The 14,754-nt window shown below is 39.8% G+C and overlaps 1 protein-coding gene across 1 annotated transcript; it reads left to right on the forward strand.

Annotated features, from left to right (window-relative positions):
- Positions 1–60: 60 nt before the first annotated feature.
- gja1b (gap junction protein alpha 1b) lies at positions 61–5,692 on the forward strand. The gene is made up of 2 exons (XM_055872815.1): positions 61–174; positions 2,609–5,692. Exon 2 carries the CDS (start codon positions 2,625–2,627, stop codon positions 3,774–3,776), a length of 1,152 nt encoding a protein of 383 aa, XP_055728790.1. The 5' UTR covers positions 61–174; positions 2,609–2,624; the 3' UTR covers positions 3,777–5,692.
- The last annotated feature ends 9,062 nt before the right edge of the window (positions 5,693–14,754 follow it).

The raw sequence follows: 14,754 nt of genomic DNA on the forward strand, positions 1-14,754 counted from the left end.
TTTTTTCTCTCCCCCCAGCCTGTATGTGGACTGTTATAAGGCAAGCAAAGTTTGACAAGTCAGTCTAAGTTTCTCCCTGGTCCCAAACTTGGATTTCAAGAAAGTGGTGACTGTTTAAGAAGTGACAGGGAAAGTCCCTAAGGGCGCTCTTCTTACTGCTGAGTAACTTTCCAGGTAAGCGTTGCGTTCAATTCCAGTGCCAATATTGATCTGAAGAAGTATTTGTATATATATATATATTACACAGGAATATAATTATATATTTGCCGAGAAACTAAATTGCTCAGAATCCAGATGCACTGTGCCAATACAGACGCATTGCATTAATATAGGCTATCTATCCGCTATAGTATGGTGCATAATATATACTTTTAAAAATGTTATTTTTTTCTGTGTTTAACAAGGAAAAGTTGAAATTATCCTCCAGGAAAGATTGAGACATTGATTCATCTGTTACTTTTGATGTTTTCCTTTTATAATTTGGTGTGGCCATTGTTTATGAGATACACGAGTAACCTGGGTCCAATTACTCTAAAAGCAGTATGTGATGTCAAGTTTATAGAGAATTGCAACTGAACTGCTTATAAGCTGTAGACTGGAGATAGATTTGTTTTCTTAACTTAATCCTAACCAAGCATATTGACATGCTTATTTATACTTTTTTTAAATGAAATATTGGCGAATTTGGCTACTCAGATTTGTGAAGTTCTTCCTTGCACCTGGGAAGAGCAGTTTAAAATACGCTTCCACTAAGGAAATATTGAGGTTGAACTAATGTACTTATTACAATCATATACATTGTGATATTCGCTCAACGTTTAATTTAATTGCTGTAATAACATCATTAAAAGATCAGAGATCTTAAACTTTAGTGGGTTTCTTACTCTAGATCAGAATTGTCCTCGTGGACATTTTTTCTTCTTCTACAGGTCACGAAATGGTTCTGTTATATTAAATAGACCTATACATTACCCAGTGAAATTGATTTAACAATTTTTCTTGAATTACAAATTATTTATTTGAAAAGTATTTTATCATGGTACCATCATTGTTGAGTAAGAAGCAGTCCTTAGATTGATGTGTTATTTTTCACTTTACTGTAGTGCTTTGAGAAGTGGGGCCACAGATGAGAATAATTTAGAAGTTTGGTGGGAGTTTAGAAGTTTTCCTGCATGCTAAACATATAAATTGAATGACAATTAAATATTGAATGACCATTTTGATGTTCCTCAGGGTTAGGGTTAGGCATTAGGGCTCATGCATGTGAAACCTGCATGTGAAAGGTTGTTTGTGATGTGAAGTTGCAAACTCTAGTACAGCATGTCTACAGTATATACAGTACATTATTAGCTAATTGAAGACACATGCTTTTGTTACACCCTCCTAACAGATGGCTTCTACTTATCCATGTTTGTTCATTGTGCAGTCATTCTCTGAACTTTATTTGTGTACTGGCATCGTTCAGAATCTTTATTCAAATGGTATTCGTGTTTACAAACTTGAATCTCATATGACACGCAGTGTGAGTTTAGTATCTGTGAGAGTCGGGTCTCTAGGCAGGTCACTAATAAGCGCACAATGAACGGGGCCCTGTGCTGTAGTCTCAGAGCGCAGACGGACTGTCTGAGTGCGCTCCAGACACTCTTGCTATTGGCCCCAGCAGGAGAGCCATTGTTCCCCAATCTGAGGCATGCTCTGAGAGCAGAGAGCTATTAGGCCTTAGTAAAGTAAAGTTTGTACCTGGATGTGGAAGTTGGTTCAATTCCATCTCCAGCTTTTAGGAACAATATGTACTGAGGATGATACTTAATGAGAATAAAAATGATATATCCAGGATAATCAGAATGCAAATAGATCTTGCATTCTGAAGATCTTATAGTTATTTTCTCAGCTGACTAGTAAATTAATGTATTTTGTGAAGAACAGTAACTTTGTCTGAAACTGTGTGTGACATTTATTTGATAGTTGGGGGCGTTTGCATAACAATTCTTCAATTACACTGTACAACACAAGTTAACATTGAGAAATGCTCACACACACCCTACTTGACATATTTTTAACAACCCTAATAAACATGAAACAATGTAGAAATAAGGCATGCGGACCAACTGAACAAACAATGGTTTGATGAGAAACAGGTCATGTTTTTATAGCCTGCCGATGAAGGGGAAACAAATGTTTGTGCTTGTGTTTCAAAAACCTGGGCTCTATCATCTACCATTACACTATTCACTTACTCAGTCTTTTAAGAAGTACTATCAACACTTGTAGGACCACACAATGTGACTTTCCTCTCATCACTTCCAATTGGAAGACAATAGCTATCAAATTCACTTTCTGGATTGAAGATTCATTAAGCATAACATAAGGTATTGACATCTTGTGGTCAATAAGACATTGGTCTAGTCCATACAGAAAGTGGATTTCACTCCAGAGCCAGGAAAGAGCCATCACAAGACTTGTGGTCATTCCACTTTTTCATAGAATGTTGAGATGTGTTTGATTAGAATCAAAAATGATACTTGAGAAAGTGATATATAAGCATGTTTACTGTATATAGGAATGTTTATTTATTTATTGCATTCAATTATTTTCTGTCTAATTGCAGCTAAAGCCCCTTCATCATGGGTGACTGGAGTGCTTTGGGGAGGCTCCTGGACAAGGTACAGGCTTACTCCACGGCTGGAGGGAAGGTGTGGCTCTCTGTCCTCTTCATCTTCAGGATCCTGGTGCTGGGGACGGCTGTGGAGTCTGCCTGGGGGGACGAGCAGTCCGCCTTCAAGTGCAACACCCAGCAACCTGGTTGTGAGAACGTGTGTTATGACAAATCTTTTCCTATATCACATGTAAGGTTCTGGGTGCTACAGATTATCTTTGTCTCGACGCCGACTCTTCTCTACCTTGCCCATGTGTTCTACCTGTTGCGAATAGAGCAGAAGATTAACCGCAAAGAGGAAGGGCTGAAAACCATCCAGAACGACGGAGGCGATGTGGACATACCTCTAAAGAAGATTGAGTTAAAAAAGCTCAAGCATGGGCTGGAAGAGCATGGGAAGGTTAAGATGAAGGGAGCCCTTTTGAGAACCTACATATTCAGCATTTTTTTCAAGTCCATTTTTGAGGTTGGCTTCCTGGTCATACAGTGGTACATTTACGGCTTCAGCTTGGCTGCTGTCTACACCTGCGAGAGGTCCCCCTGCCCCCACAGAGTCGACTGTTTCCTCTCCCGACCCACTGAGAAAACCGTCTTCATCATCTTCATGCTGGTCGTCTCTCTGGTCTCCCTGCTTCTGAACGTCATTGAGCTCTTCTACGTGATGTTCAAGAGGATCAAGGACCGCGTGAAGGGGAAACAACCGCCCGTCCACTACCCTGGCACCGGGACATTAAGCCCCACTCCCAAGGATCTCTCCACCACTAAGTATGCCTACTATAATGGCTGTTCCTCTCCCACTGCCCCCCTGTCACCCATGTCACCCCCGGGGTACAAGCTGGCCACTGGGGAGAGAACCAACTCCGTTCGCAACTACAATAAGCAAGCCAATGAGCAAAACTGGGCCAACTATAGCACGGAGCAGAACCGCCTGGGCCAGAATGGCAGCACCATCTCCAACTCCCATGCACAGGCCTTTGACTTTCCTGACGACACCCAGGAGAGTAAGAAACTGACCCCAGGGCACGAGCTGCAGCCGTTGGCCTTGATGGACCCCAGGCCCTGCAGTCGGGCCAGCAGTCGCATGAGTAGTCGGCCGAGGCCAGATGATCTAGATGTCTAGCCCCCCCCCCCCATTGGTGCCAGAGAACAGAGAGCATAATTCTCAAAGTGCTGAAGCGGGCGGGTCATAGCCCATTCACTGTTCTCACTAGAGAATCTAGTCAATAAAGAGACATTAAAATACTTACACTGTTGGAGGTACTATACCTTTATTGATGACTTTCAAACTAGTGGAGCTAACAAGCTTTAAAAAGAAAACAACTAGTTGGTGAAGAACATGTGACCGTGTTCCGATAACTGTGCCCAACAGTCCCTCATTTCACTTTAGAAGAATATGCCGTGGTGATGTGTTTGGTTTAGTTATCATGTTTTTACCTGTAGGTTTCATTACACAGGATGGCATTATTGTCATGAATCTTGCCCTGGAGGCAGCTCTGCTGAGTGGTCACTAGCTGGCACAGCCACAAAGTCATACAATTTAATTTTGAACTTCCTACCTTACCTTACCTGCTAACCTTAATGTCTAACCCTAACCTTAAATTAAGACCAAAAAGCACTTTTTAAAAATGAATTTTTATGATATAACCAATTTTGACTTTGCAGCTGCCGGCCCATCTAGCAGAAATTGCTCAGTTCTGCCTCCAGTGCAAGATTTATGACAATAAACTTCAACCTGCTTCCACCATATGGCCACACACAATGACATTACATTTAGAAAGATTACTCTTAAATATAATAGCAATGTGTCTTTTTCCATGCCTTGGAAGTAGTAAAACACTTGGCTTTTAAGTCACACTCATCCTCTGTATGACTTCCAAGTATGTCTTGTCAAACTGGGTTGTGAGAAGGATGCTCAAATTCATGAATAAAGATTTATTTATTAGTATGCAGGACATCCACCACTAGAAAAAGATTGACTACATTCCAAGGTCATGTCCATACACCCAACTGCATATTTATTGATAATAATCCAAATTACAGCAGTACAATTTGTTCAACAAATAAGAGGTTGATTTTATTATTGTGGACTGTCATTTCCTGATAAACTTTGAATTTATGTGGTGTCAGTTGATTTATGATATATGTTTGTTTTTTGGGGGGGGAAGAGGTTGTTGTCAGATGGTGGACTCAAGCTGCTGGAAGAGAAATACAGAGCAACAATTTTGTATTGCAACAGGTGTGTCTCGGAAGCATCTTTGAAAGAAAGTCTTTATATTTTTCTCATTTTAAAGTGTGTGTTTGTTTTTTAATGTTGTTTCCTGTTGGATGGTAGAGGAGGGCAATAGAATGATTTTTTTGTTTTGCCTTTTGAGTGAATGATTTTTTTTCTCAAACTCAATGTAATCATTGCTGCTTGAGAGATAGATATTTAGTACTGTAAATCAAGCTAACTGTGTCACAAATGTGAGTTTGTAGAAGACTGCTTATAGAGCCGGACTAATATTTAGTCAAATATATTAAAAGGTATATGCCAATGTAGCTCCACACCTACCATACACTTGTAAATGGATTTTCAATTGGAAATGTTCATGTTTTCTTTACGTTTTTTTTTCTCAAACTTTGCATTATAGTATTTCGGTACTCAAACAGAGAGTTGCATGGGTTTTTCAGCTACGATGGTGTTTGCACTGAGATCTTGACTAGGGTTTAATAGGATGAAAAAAGTGGCAAGTGTTTTCGGATATGCATGTTACTAATTTATTTTACAACACCAGGCAGAAATCACTACAGTACATACATTCAGACAGTGCTTTTGTTTGACCACTGGTTTCAATGATCTTGCAAGGCTAAATCAAAGGGCCTCCATACAGAGTACAAGACAAACTTGGGTGTACATTTGTTTGATAACGTGGTCAAATAACGCCATTCCATGGAAATCCACTGTTGTACAGTGTGTAAGTGCATGATAGCAAAAAACCTCATTAATCATATCTGTGAAAAGCTATTTTAACCCAATAAAGATTTTTTCTTTCTTAAGATTGTTTTCTTTACAAGTCTGTTATCATATGCACTTCATTTTGCCTTTGTCCGTCTTGATACAGGCTATGTGTCTAGTCCAGCCTCCTCAGTGAAGGACCTACTGTTTAATAGGTATCAAACAGATCAATGTTATGGTTAACAGATACATTTCTCATGTTTTGAGACTACAGTAGCTCACACTTTCCTCTTTTATAGTAAACAAACCCTAAACAATGAATCATATATGTTAGTCAGCTTGGGGATATTAAGAGAATGACAAGAGTTATTCAGTATTATGTACTGAAAATGCCTCGGAGACTTTGAAAATGTCATAATATGAAAAGACTCAGCGCTTTTCTCTTATCCAAGTTTCCTATTTAACCTTTCCACAAAGCTAAATAAAACCACATGTTTGGACCCAATCTGTAGACCACATGTGGCTGAAGCAGAACGGAAAAAAGCGATACTGTGATCCAATGCTAATTAATCTAGATTTTTAATTTAACGATGAGTTTTACCAGGACTTTTAAACAAGACTTTACTGTAAGTACAACTGTCAACACAAAAATGGTTAAAACACACACCATTTCTACAAAAAATCTGTATTACATAATGTATTTACATAACAGAAGATATCATAAAAATTAAGAACTGTGCCGAGTGTGAAAACTAACAATACAGCAGTACACCTAATTAAGATAAAGTTTTCTGAAATATGTTTTAAATGTTGATTCTCTGTGTGAGTGAAGCAAAGACATGACCCCTGATACTGTGGAATACTAAATAGTAGAAATAGTTCAAAGTCCATTAGTAAAACTATATCACAGAATAGTCCAATTTAAAATGGTAGTCCTAGTACATTTTAAAGCATTCAGAAGGTGACGGAAAACAAAATGCGATACTACAACTTCTGTCTCTAGTGCAGATGCTAACCACATGAATACTTGATAAATGTCAAATAAAGTCCTGTAACTGTACTTGGTGCAGTGTTTAGGTTAGAGTTTTACTGTGTTTGTGCATGCTTATTTTTAGACAACGAGGATTCAAATGAGTACAGCTTTAATTTCTCCCAAAGACTACTGGAAACCTCAATGTCTGAGTTACATTTCCGCTGTCTGTACAACCACTCAGACCACAAGGCCAGGGCGGTGCTACCAATGCATGGTAAATCTGCTAACCTTAACTAAAAATGCTAGATTAACTTTTCATCATGACGTCACCACAGAGTTAACAGAAACAGCTGGTGCTTGGTGTCGACTTCTCATCACAGAATAAGCTTTATTCCTTTTATCATGTTAGTGGGGTGGAAAATAGTTTTATGAGGCGTCTTTGACAGATTAGCCATTCCCTGTCCTCCAAAGGAAAGACAGCTTGCAAAACTACAGATAAATGAGTAGCACAACACATCAAAAGTGAATTCAACTATCTACTGTACATGGTAGATACATCATTCACCTCTCTCTGCAAAGTTTATTAGTAACTGAACTGTCCTATGGAGTCTATAGCTATAGGAGTCTATAACCATTAGCGTCACTAACTTGGACCTAATTGCTGTTTATTTTTATATGCTCTTCAGTTTTTGTTAGGGCAAACCTGTGGATTCATAAGACAGACTTGACTCTATTAACTTTGTGGTCACCATTACTGGGTCAGCTAACCAGTGGTGACCCGTCATTCAGGGCAGAGCCCCGCCTGTTTAGAGCCGCATATTTTTAGCTATAATTTTTTTATAAAAACATTTGTTTAATTCTGGGTTGCCTGTTTTGCATGCTATTTCGGCATTAATACATGTCACATATCAGTTTGCAAACAATGTAAAAAATCTATAATAAATCATAAGGGTGGCCGAAAGGTTGCTGGATTAAATCCCTAAAAATCTGTCATTCTGCCCCTGAACAAGGCATATAACCCACTGTTCCCTGGTAGCCTATCATTAGAAATAAGAATGTGTTTGTAACTGACTTGCCTAATTAATTAAATAATGCTGCATACAAACATAGTCTCTTTTTTGCTTTCTTGAATAAAGCAGCTCCAAATCGCAGATGTTTCAGCCTAGCTCAGTGCTTTCTGTGGTGGTGGGGCAGCCAGCGGAAAATACGGAGCGTAGGGGTTGGTAATGTATTTGCGCTGTGATTGGCTCAGTGTTCTGTCACTCATGGGGACACTACGTCACCGCCAAATCTAAGGGTAGAGCTCGAAATTTCAAGCCCCTTGGGTGCTGCCATAGAGTTACATTAGAAGTGCCAATCCAAGAAGGTTCAAGGTCATTGGCCACAGACAAAATGACGTCAAATCACGTTTTATCTACAGTAGCTTTGATTGGACTGATCATGTCAACATCATACTTTCAAAATAGCTAGCAGTCATCATCATGAACCAAGTCAACAATCTACTGGCAAATCATTTTTAATCCTTGTCATATGAAGATCAATAATTAAGAGAAATTAAAGCTAAAACGTATCGGTGCTCATCGGCCATCGGACATAAACATTACAGAACAAGTTGGAAATTGCAAATTCAACAATGAGTGGTTAGGAAGGAATCAGTGGCTAACTGCAAGCATTGCAAAGCAATCACTAGTCTGATATTCAGTGGAGTGGCTGTGTGGTCCCAAGTCTGGCTTTAAGGGTCTCTTTTCCAAGCTTAAAATGATAAACATTCAACATTGGTTGTGCTGTCAATCCAGCATAATTTCTGCTGCGCTCAAAACAAGTGTTCAAGAGTTCAAGACAACTGGGAACTCGGAAGTAGCCTATATCTGCTGAACAATTAATCAAATGGCCACCGGACTATTTACATTGACCCCCCCCCCTCCATTTGTTTTGTACACTGCTGCTACTCGCTGTTTATTATCTATGCATAGTCACTTCACCCTTACCGACTGGGAAAATACATTTTGAACGGTCATCCAACTAAGTCGGGAACTCGAGCCTCATTCTAGTGCTCCGACCTGCAGATCACTGACGTCATCATGATTTAATCTTGTTTGAAAGCACCATAAATCCAGAGAATGCCAGACTTTGATGACAAAGATTGATGACAAAATTTGCCCACGAAGGGCCGCCGGGCCACCTTCCTGTTCAAGTGAGCACAACACAGCAAGGTGACTCCAAGAATGTCTTGTATGCTGCTGCATAAATTATGTAATATGCCAGGGAGATATGTATACTGTAGCTAAGAAAGGTAATGCTAAGTGTATTTTGCGTAGTAAGCTGTCAGTAGCCCATGTCATTTCACCTACTGTTCTGACTTGGTGGTGCACATGTAGCCTATAACCTGTTTTAGAGAAATGTAATCATTGAATATTGTAAGCGCTTTCATTGTCTGCTTATATGTCCCCTTTAATAATCCTACAGTTCTGACTTGATGCACAGGGAGAATACTGTAAGAATGGCCCATGTTCTGAATTCTGCCGCTGTACATTTCAAAAGTGCTGAACAAATAGTTATATTGACTACGTCTGTCACGCCCTGACCGTAGATTGCTTTGTATGTTTATATTTTTTGTTTGGTCAGGGTGTGATGTGGGTGGGCATTCTATGTTTGTATGTCTAGGTTTTGTATTTCTATGTTTTGACCAGGTATGGTTCTTAATTAATCAGGGACAGCTGTCTTTCGTTGTCTGATTGAGAACCATGCTAAGGTATCCTGTTTTCCCACTGTTAGTTGTGGGTGGTTATTTTCTGTTTAGTGATGGTTGCACCTTGCAGAACTGTTTCGGCTATTCTTTTTGTTATTTTGTATTCAGTGTTCAGTCAGTTAAGCGAATAAAGATGAACACGTACCCCGCTGCATTTTGGTCTGACGATTCCTCTTCTTCTTCCGATGAATGCCGTGACAACGTCCGTCGTCGCTCGCTCATTAATGTCTTAATCGAAATTACGGATTGGCTCTTATCCGCTTGTCCTCCCCTTTTGCCATAGTTTGTACATCTCAATTGTCAGTAGAACCCGCATTGTTTAAGCAAGTCAGCCATATCAGCTATATTTATTTAAAAGGCAGTAAATGAGGTTGACTGAACTGTTTTGCTGCCAGACATGGCTCCGCTGATAGCCAGGTGTAGCAGTGGTAAGATGTTGGGACTGCTGTTTGGACTCTGCTGTTGGGACAGCTTTATGTGGGCCCTTAACAGTTTATGGGCACCATTTGTCATTGGTTTAGTACAATTAATGTATTGTTTAGTGTTGTGTTGTGTAGTGGCTATGCTGGCATGCATCCCCCAAAAAATGTTGGGCTTTGCCCCACCAAGATTTACATGCTAAAATCGCCACTGCAGCTGACCAACTTTGGCAAGCAGTTCTGGCAAAATCACTGCATGGAAATATCCCACCTGTTGCTAGCTGGCAGCGGCCAGGGTTATTGGTGAAACAGAACATCATATTTCATCCCTTCAAGCAGATCAGACTCAAATAGAGCATGGAGAGTAAGGATAAACCCAGCCATTCCACATGTGTGTGGGAAAAAATGTGTGAGATCTCATATGATTCAGTGGAAACTAAAGTCAGGATGTGTGCTACATGTGAATTGCATCCACAGATGTTCTTTACCGTGCAGCTCCATAGTGAGTGCGGATATTATGCTCAGTCATGTTTCCTGAGCTGTCTACCCGCTCCCAACTGTTTATATAAGCAGAAATAAAGGAAAACAATCTGATACTTCACATTTTAAATGGCAAGAGTAGCAGATCTTTAAAAAAAAAAGAGTAGCAGATTTCAAAAGGTGTCTCAGCTTTCTTTGCGGTTACAATTAGATTCATACCCAATCCATTTTCTTAGAATTTTGCCACTTATGGACAGAGGCCGTCGAACTGTGGTTATATTAAACACGGGAAAGCTCCTCTAAGCATGTCTAATGAACATGTGGACTTGCGCTGAGTCAAAGTATGTTTGCGCCAATGTACTTTTACTGTCAGTTAGACAAGCACACAGCACCATGCCCAATCTATTAGGGAAGTGCCTTGGAAGTGTCCACCATAACTGAAGTCATAGCAGGATGTCTGTGCTGAAATGTGGGGTGCCAGAGCATGGGAGCATTTGACCCCAGGGTTTCCTCCCATGGAAAAGGACTCAAAACACAAGGTAAAAAGAAATGTATCTGAACTATGTGTTAATATTGGTAAATTGTTTAATGAACTGACATAATAAGAAAAGTTAAATAATTGTTGAAACTTTTAACCAGATTACCAAACACTGAAAGCTAAAAGCATTCTTGGGTTCTTACCATAGTATCAGCCATAAAACATCACTTCATTCAATTTAAAGGCCCAGTTTTATATATTTATATATATATTTCCACACTAGGAGGTTGGAATAATACTGTGAAATTGTGAATATGATGATAATACCCTTTTAGTGTAGGAGCTGTTTCAAAAGACTACCTGAAATTTCAGCCTGTTTTGGTGGGATGTTTAGGCCTGCTTGGTGACATCACCAGTTGGTAAATTAAATTAGACACCAATAATAATTAGAGACCAAACCTCTCTGCCAATAACAGCTTGTTTTCAGTATTCCTCTCCCCACTCAGACTACTCCTAGCTAAATTCTAGCTTGAGAAATGTCTCTTTGCTAAGAAGATATTTTAGTTTCTTTTGACCATTTTCAAACGGCTGAATTGGTCCTTAAACTCATACTTTTTAATCTTTTCATCACACACGCACGCACGCGCGCACGCGCGCACGCACGCACGCACGCACGCACGCACGCACGCACGCACGCACGCACGCACGCACGCACGCACACACACACACACACACACACACACACACACACACACACACACACACACACACACACACACACACACACACACACACACACACACACACACACACACACACACACACACAGAGAGAGTCAATTCATATTTGTACGTGCCTTTATTTCAAGGCACATAAACCACTGATTGCGAAAAGCTGTGTCCCAGACATTTTTGCTTTTGAAGTCTGTGAGCAGCACATTAGGCATATGGTTCATGAGCTTCCTTGTACCAAACAACTGGAGCCTGGGGCAGGGAGAGACACAGAGAAGGAAGCACTGAGCAGAAAAACAGGGTCTCAGAACAGATTATGGTAAAGTGCAGGGGCAGGTAACTACAGTACAGTGGTTTCTGTAACATGAAAGGTGTCCAAGTTAATTTAAGTATTATAAGCCAGTTCAAGCCACTGCCTATGAAACAAGACACTTGGATTTAGATGGACAGGACTGGAACTATCATAAAACTGGTGAGGCTAAAATGACAGTTTTTGACAGCTTTTTATTCTCTGAAAGGTCATAATAAAGAAACTATGTAGCAGGCAGAGAAATGTAATAGCTAATTGTACTGGCACACAAATTATTTCCACATCTCGCTAAATAATGTTCTGTGTAATTTCTTCCACATCAGCATCCACTAACAATGCAGCCTGGTGGGTGCGTTGGCAATGCTGGTTAGTCTATATTTGGCCAGTTGGGTCCTGGTTTACCATGACAAGATCCAAATCTCGAAAATCAAGCCAGGAGTATTCTAAGAATGGCGAGTCCTACATTATTTTTCAGATACCTAATATGCTTGCGATTGAATCACTTGCGCAAGATTCTTTTAGCAATGCTGTACATATTCGCCATAGCAGTAATTTCCTCGGGAAAGGTCTGTACGCAGTTATACACTTGCTCTCGCAGAGGGAACAGAGTGAAATAACCAGAGGTAATGTGTGATGAATGGCTCAGACAGTCACTGGGTAAGGCCCAAAGTCAACCTCTCTCTTGCGTAACAAAATGAATGTAGCCATTTGGTTCAAGATCCTCCTGTACCTACACCACCTGGCTTCTTGTGCAAATGAAAAGAAACAAGACCCCCCAAATCATAGTAACATATTATTTCTATTCCCAAAGCAAGTGATAAGTTGGATGGCTGTAGTGTAGACAGTTGGAGGACAGAGCAGAACAGACTGCCAAGTGGAAACTGTTACTCACTGGTAACTGATTCAAATCTACTTTAGGAAAAAAATGGTTTCTGATTATCATTACCCACTTGGCACACACTAGTTGAATCAACGTTGTTTCCATGTCATTTCAATTCAATTACGTTGAACCAATGTGGGAAACATGTTGAGTTGACATCTGTGCCGAGTGGGTATGTTGTGATTGATGATCAGAACCAGTTAAATCTGGTGTTTAAGCTAGATCTGGATTTGCACTCGTAGCAATAGCTAAAGCTTACCTGACCATAATGACTACAGTCCTCAGTTTGCCCCAGTATCCATCAGCACAGTAGCCTATATCTGCTGAACAATTAATCAAATGTTCACCAGGCTATTTACATTGACCCCCCCCCTCCATTTGTTTTGTACACTGCTGCAACTCACTGTTTATTATCTATGCATAGTCATTTCACCCCTACCTACATGTACAAATTACCTCAACTAACCTGTACCCCCGCACGCTGACTCAGTACCGGTACCCCCTGTATATAGCCTTGTTATTGTTATTTTATTGTGTTACTTTTATTGTTTTTTACTTTCGTTTATTTGGTAAATATTTTCTTAACTCTTCTTGAACTGCACTGTTGGTTAAGGGCTTGTAAAGTAAGCATTTCACGGTAAGTTCTACACTTGGTGTATTCAATGCATGTGACAAATAAAGTTTGATTTGATTTGATCACAAGATACAATTCACAAGCAATTACACCAATATGGGCTAACCATAATGCAAACCCTTAAACCCTTGACACGTTTCTTTTCATATTACTCTTTGAACATTTTACAGAACATGTTTGTTAGTTACTAGATCCAGTAGATTAGTGTGGACTGTAGGCTACAAATTACTTTCAGAGGCCATTACAACAAGCTGGGTATAACATAGCACCCCTTTAACAGCTGTGGACTTATTCAACAAACAAGTTGAAGAACACATCCACCAATGTCAAAATATAGCCTGTTTTCATTGGTGAGCTATTTTCACAATATAAGGCTATGTACATGAGACGCCAATTATGTCAAAGATTTTTGCTGCAGGGAGGACTGTGTGGTGTGTGATTACTTACTAAACTATTCCGTATGTCGAAATATATACAGTAACATTTGTCTGACAAATGGTTGTTTTAAAGTTAAAAATAGTTAAAGTTTCATTACTTTGCCTTAGGATTTTAGGCTCCCGTCTCTTACTGGGCATCTGAAACACACACGAGGGATGCAGTCTCTACTTTTTCTTCTCTCTGAATAGGTAGATTGAAATGTACAGATGAAAGGCTACTGTCTTAGCCTGATGAATACCTCTCAAGAGACATTTGAGATCATAGAGAGATATTGTGAGTTGTAGTAGATTTATCGGGGGCAGTGTCACGGTTACTGATAATGAGTCTAGCATGCTTAGAGGGTACTGCTTTTCCCATTAGTGTACAAACCTGCGCAGTGGGAGCTTGGGCATTTAGCCGGATAAAGCAGAATGAAGCAGAATGAAAAGTAGCATATGCAACTCATGTAGAAAAGGAGACAGGCCTCTGAGGAAATTGAACAGGAAGTGGAGGTATGTGTGCTTACCAACAATAGCGACTGGACAGGTTTTTGCAAAGCAACATGAAAGAAGACTGAGGATGTTGATCCTGCTTGTTCCTGGATACCATCCAGACCCTCAACATTAATTTTCCCCTTTGTTCAGTAAAAAGGGATTCTCAAAATGTTCACATTGTGATAGAAAGGAGACAATCACAAGTTTCTTTGGACAGGACAAAAATACCCAGTGTGGTACAAACTATTATGTTCAAGAGGTAGGGAAGGAGGGAAGGACGTAGCAGCACAAATGACTAGGATTAAATGGCATTTATAACAAAGGACAAGGTAATGTGCTATTGCCACTACTTTGGGCCAGTGGTGGTGATGAGATATCCAAACATCAGAGATACTGACATATTTCCTCTCCATTGTCCAGGACAAATGGTAATTGTACTCAGGACTAATGTCACAATCCATTTGGTTTATGTCCTTAAACAAACTCTAAGCCATTTTCCAATATACTGCACATGTTCTGTGTACTAAAACAGATACAAATACCAAATGTTTCATTAGAAAATTTGTAATCTTTTACACAGCATCTTGAGTTGGAAGTA

Source organism: Salvelinus fontinalis, chromosome 20 (assembly GCF_029448725.1).
Source record: "Salvelinus fontinalis isolate EN_2023a chromosome 20, ASM2944872v1, whole genome shotgun sequence".
NCBI lineage: Eukaryota > Metazoa > Chordata > Actinopteri > Salmoniformes > Salmonidae > Salvelinus > Salvelinus fontinalis.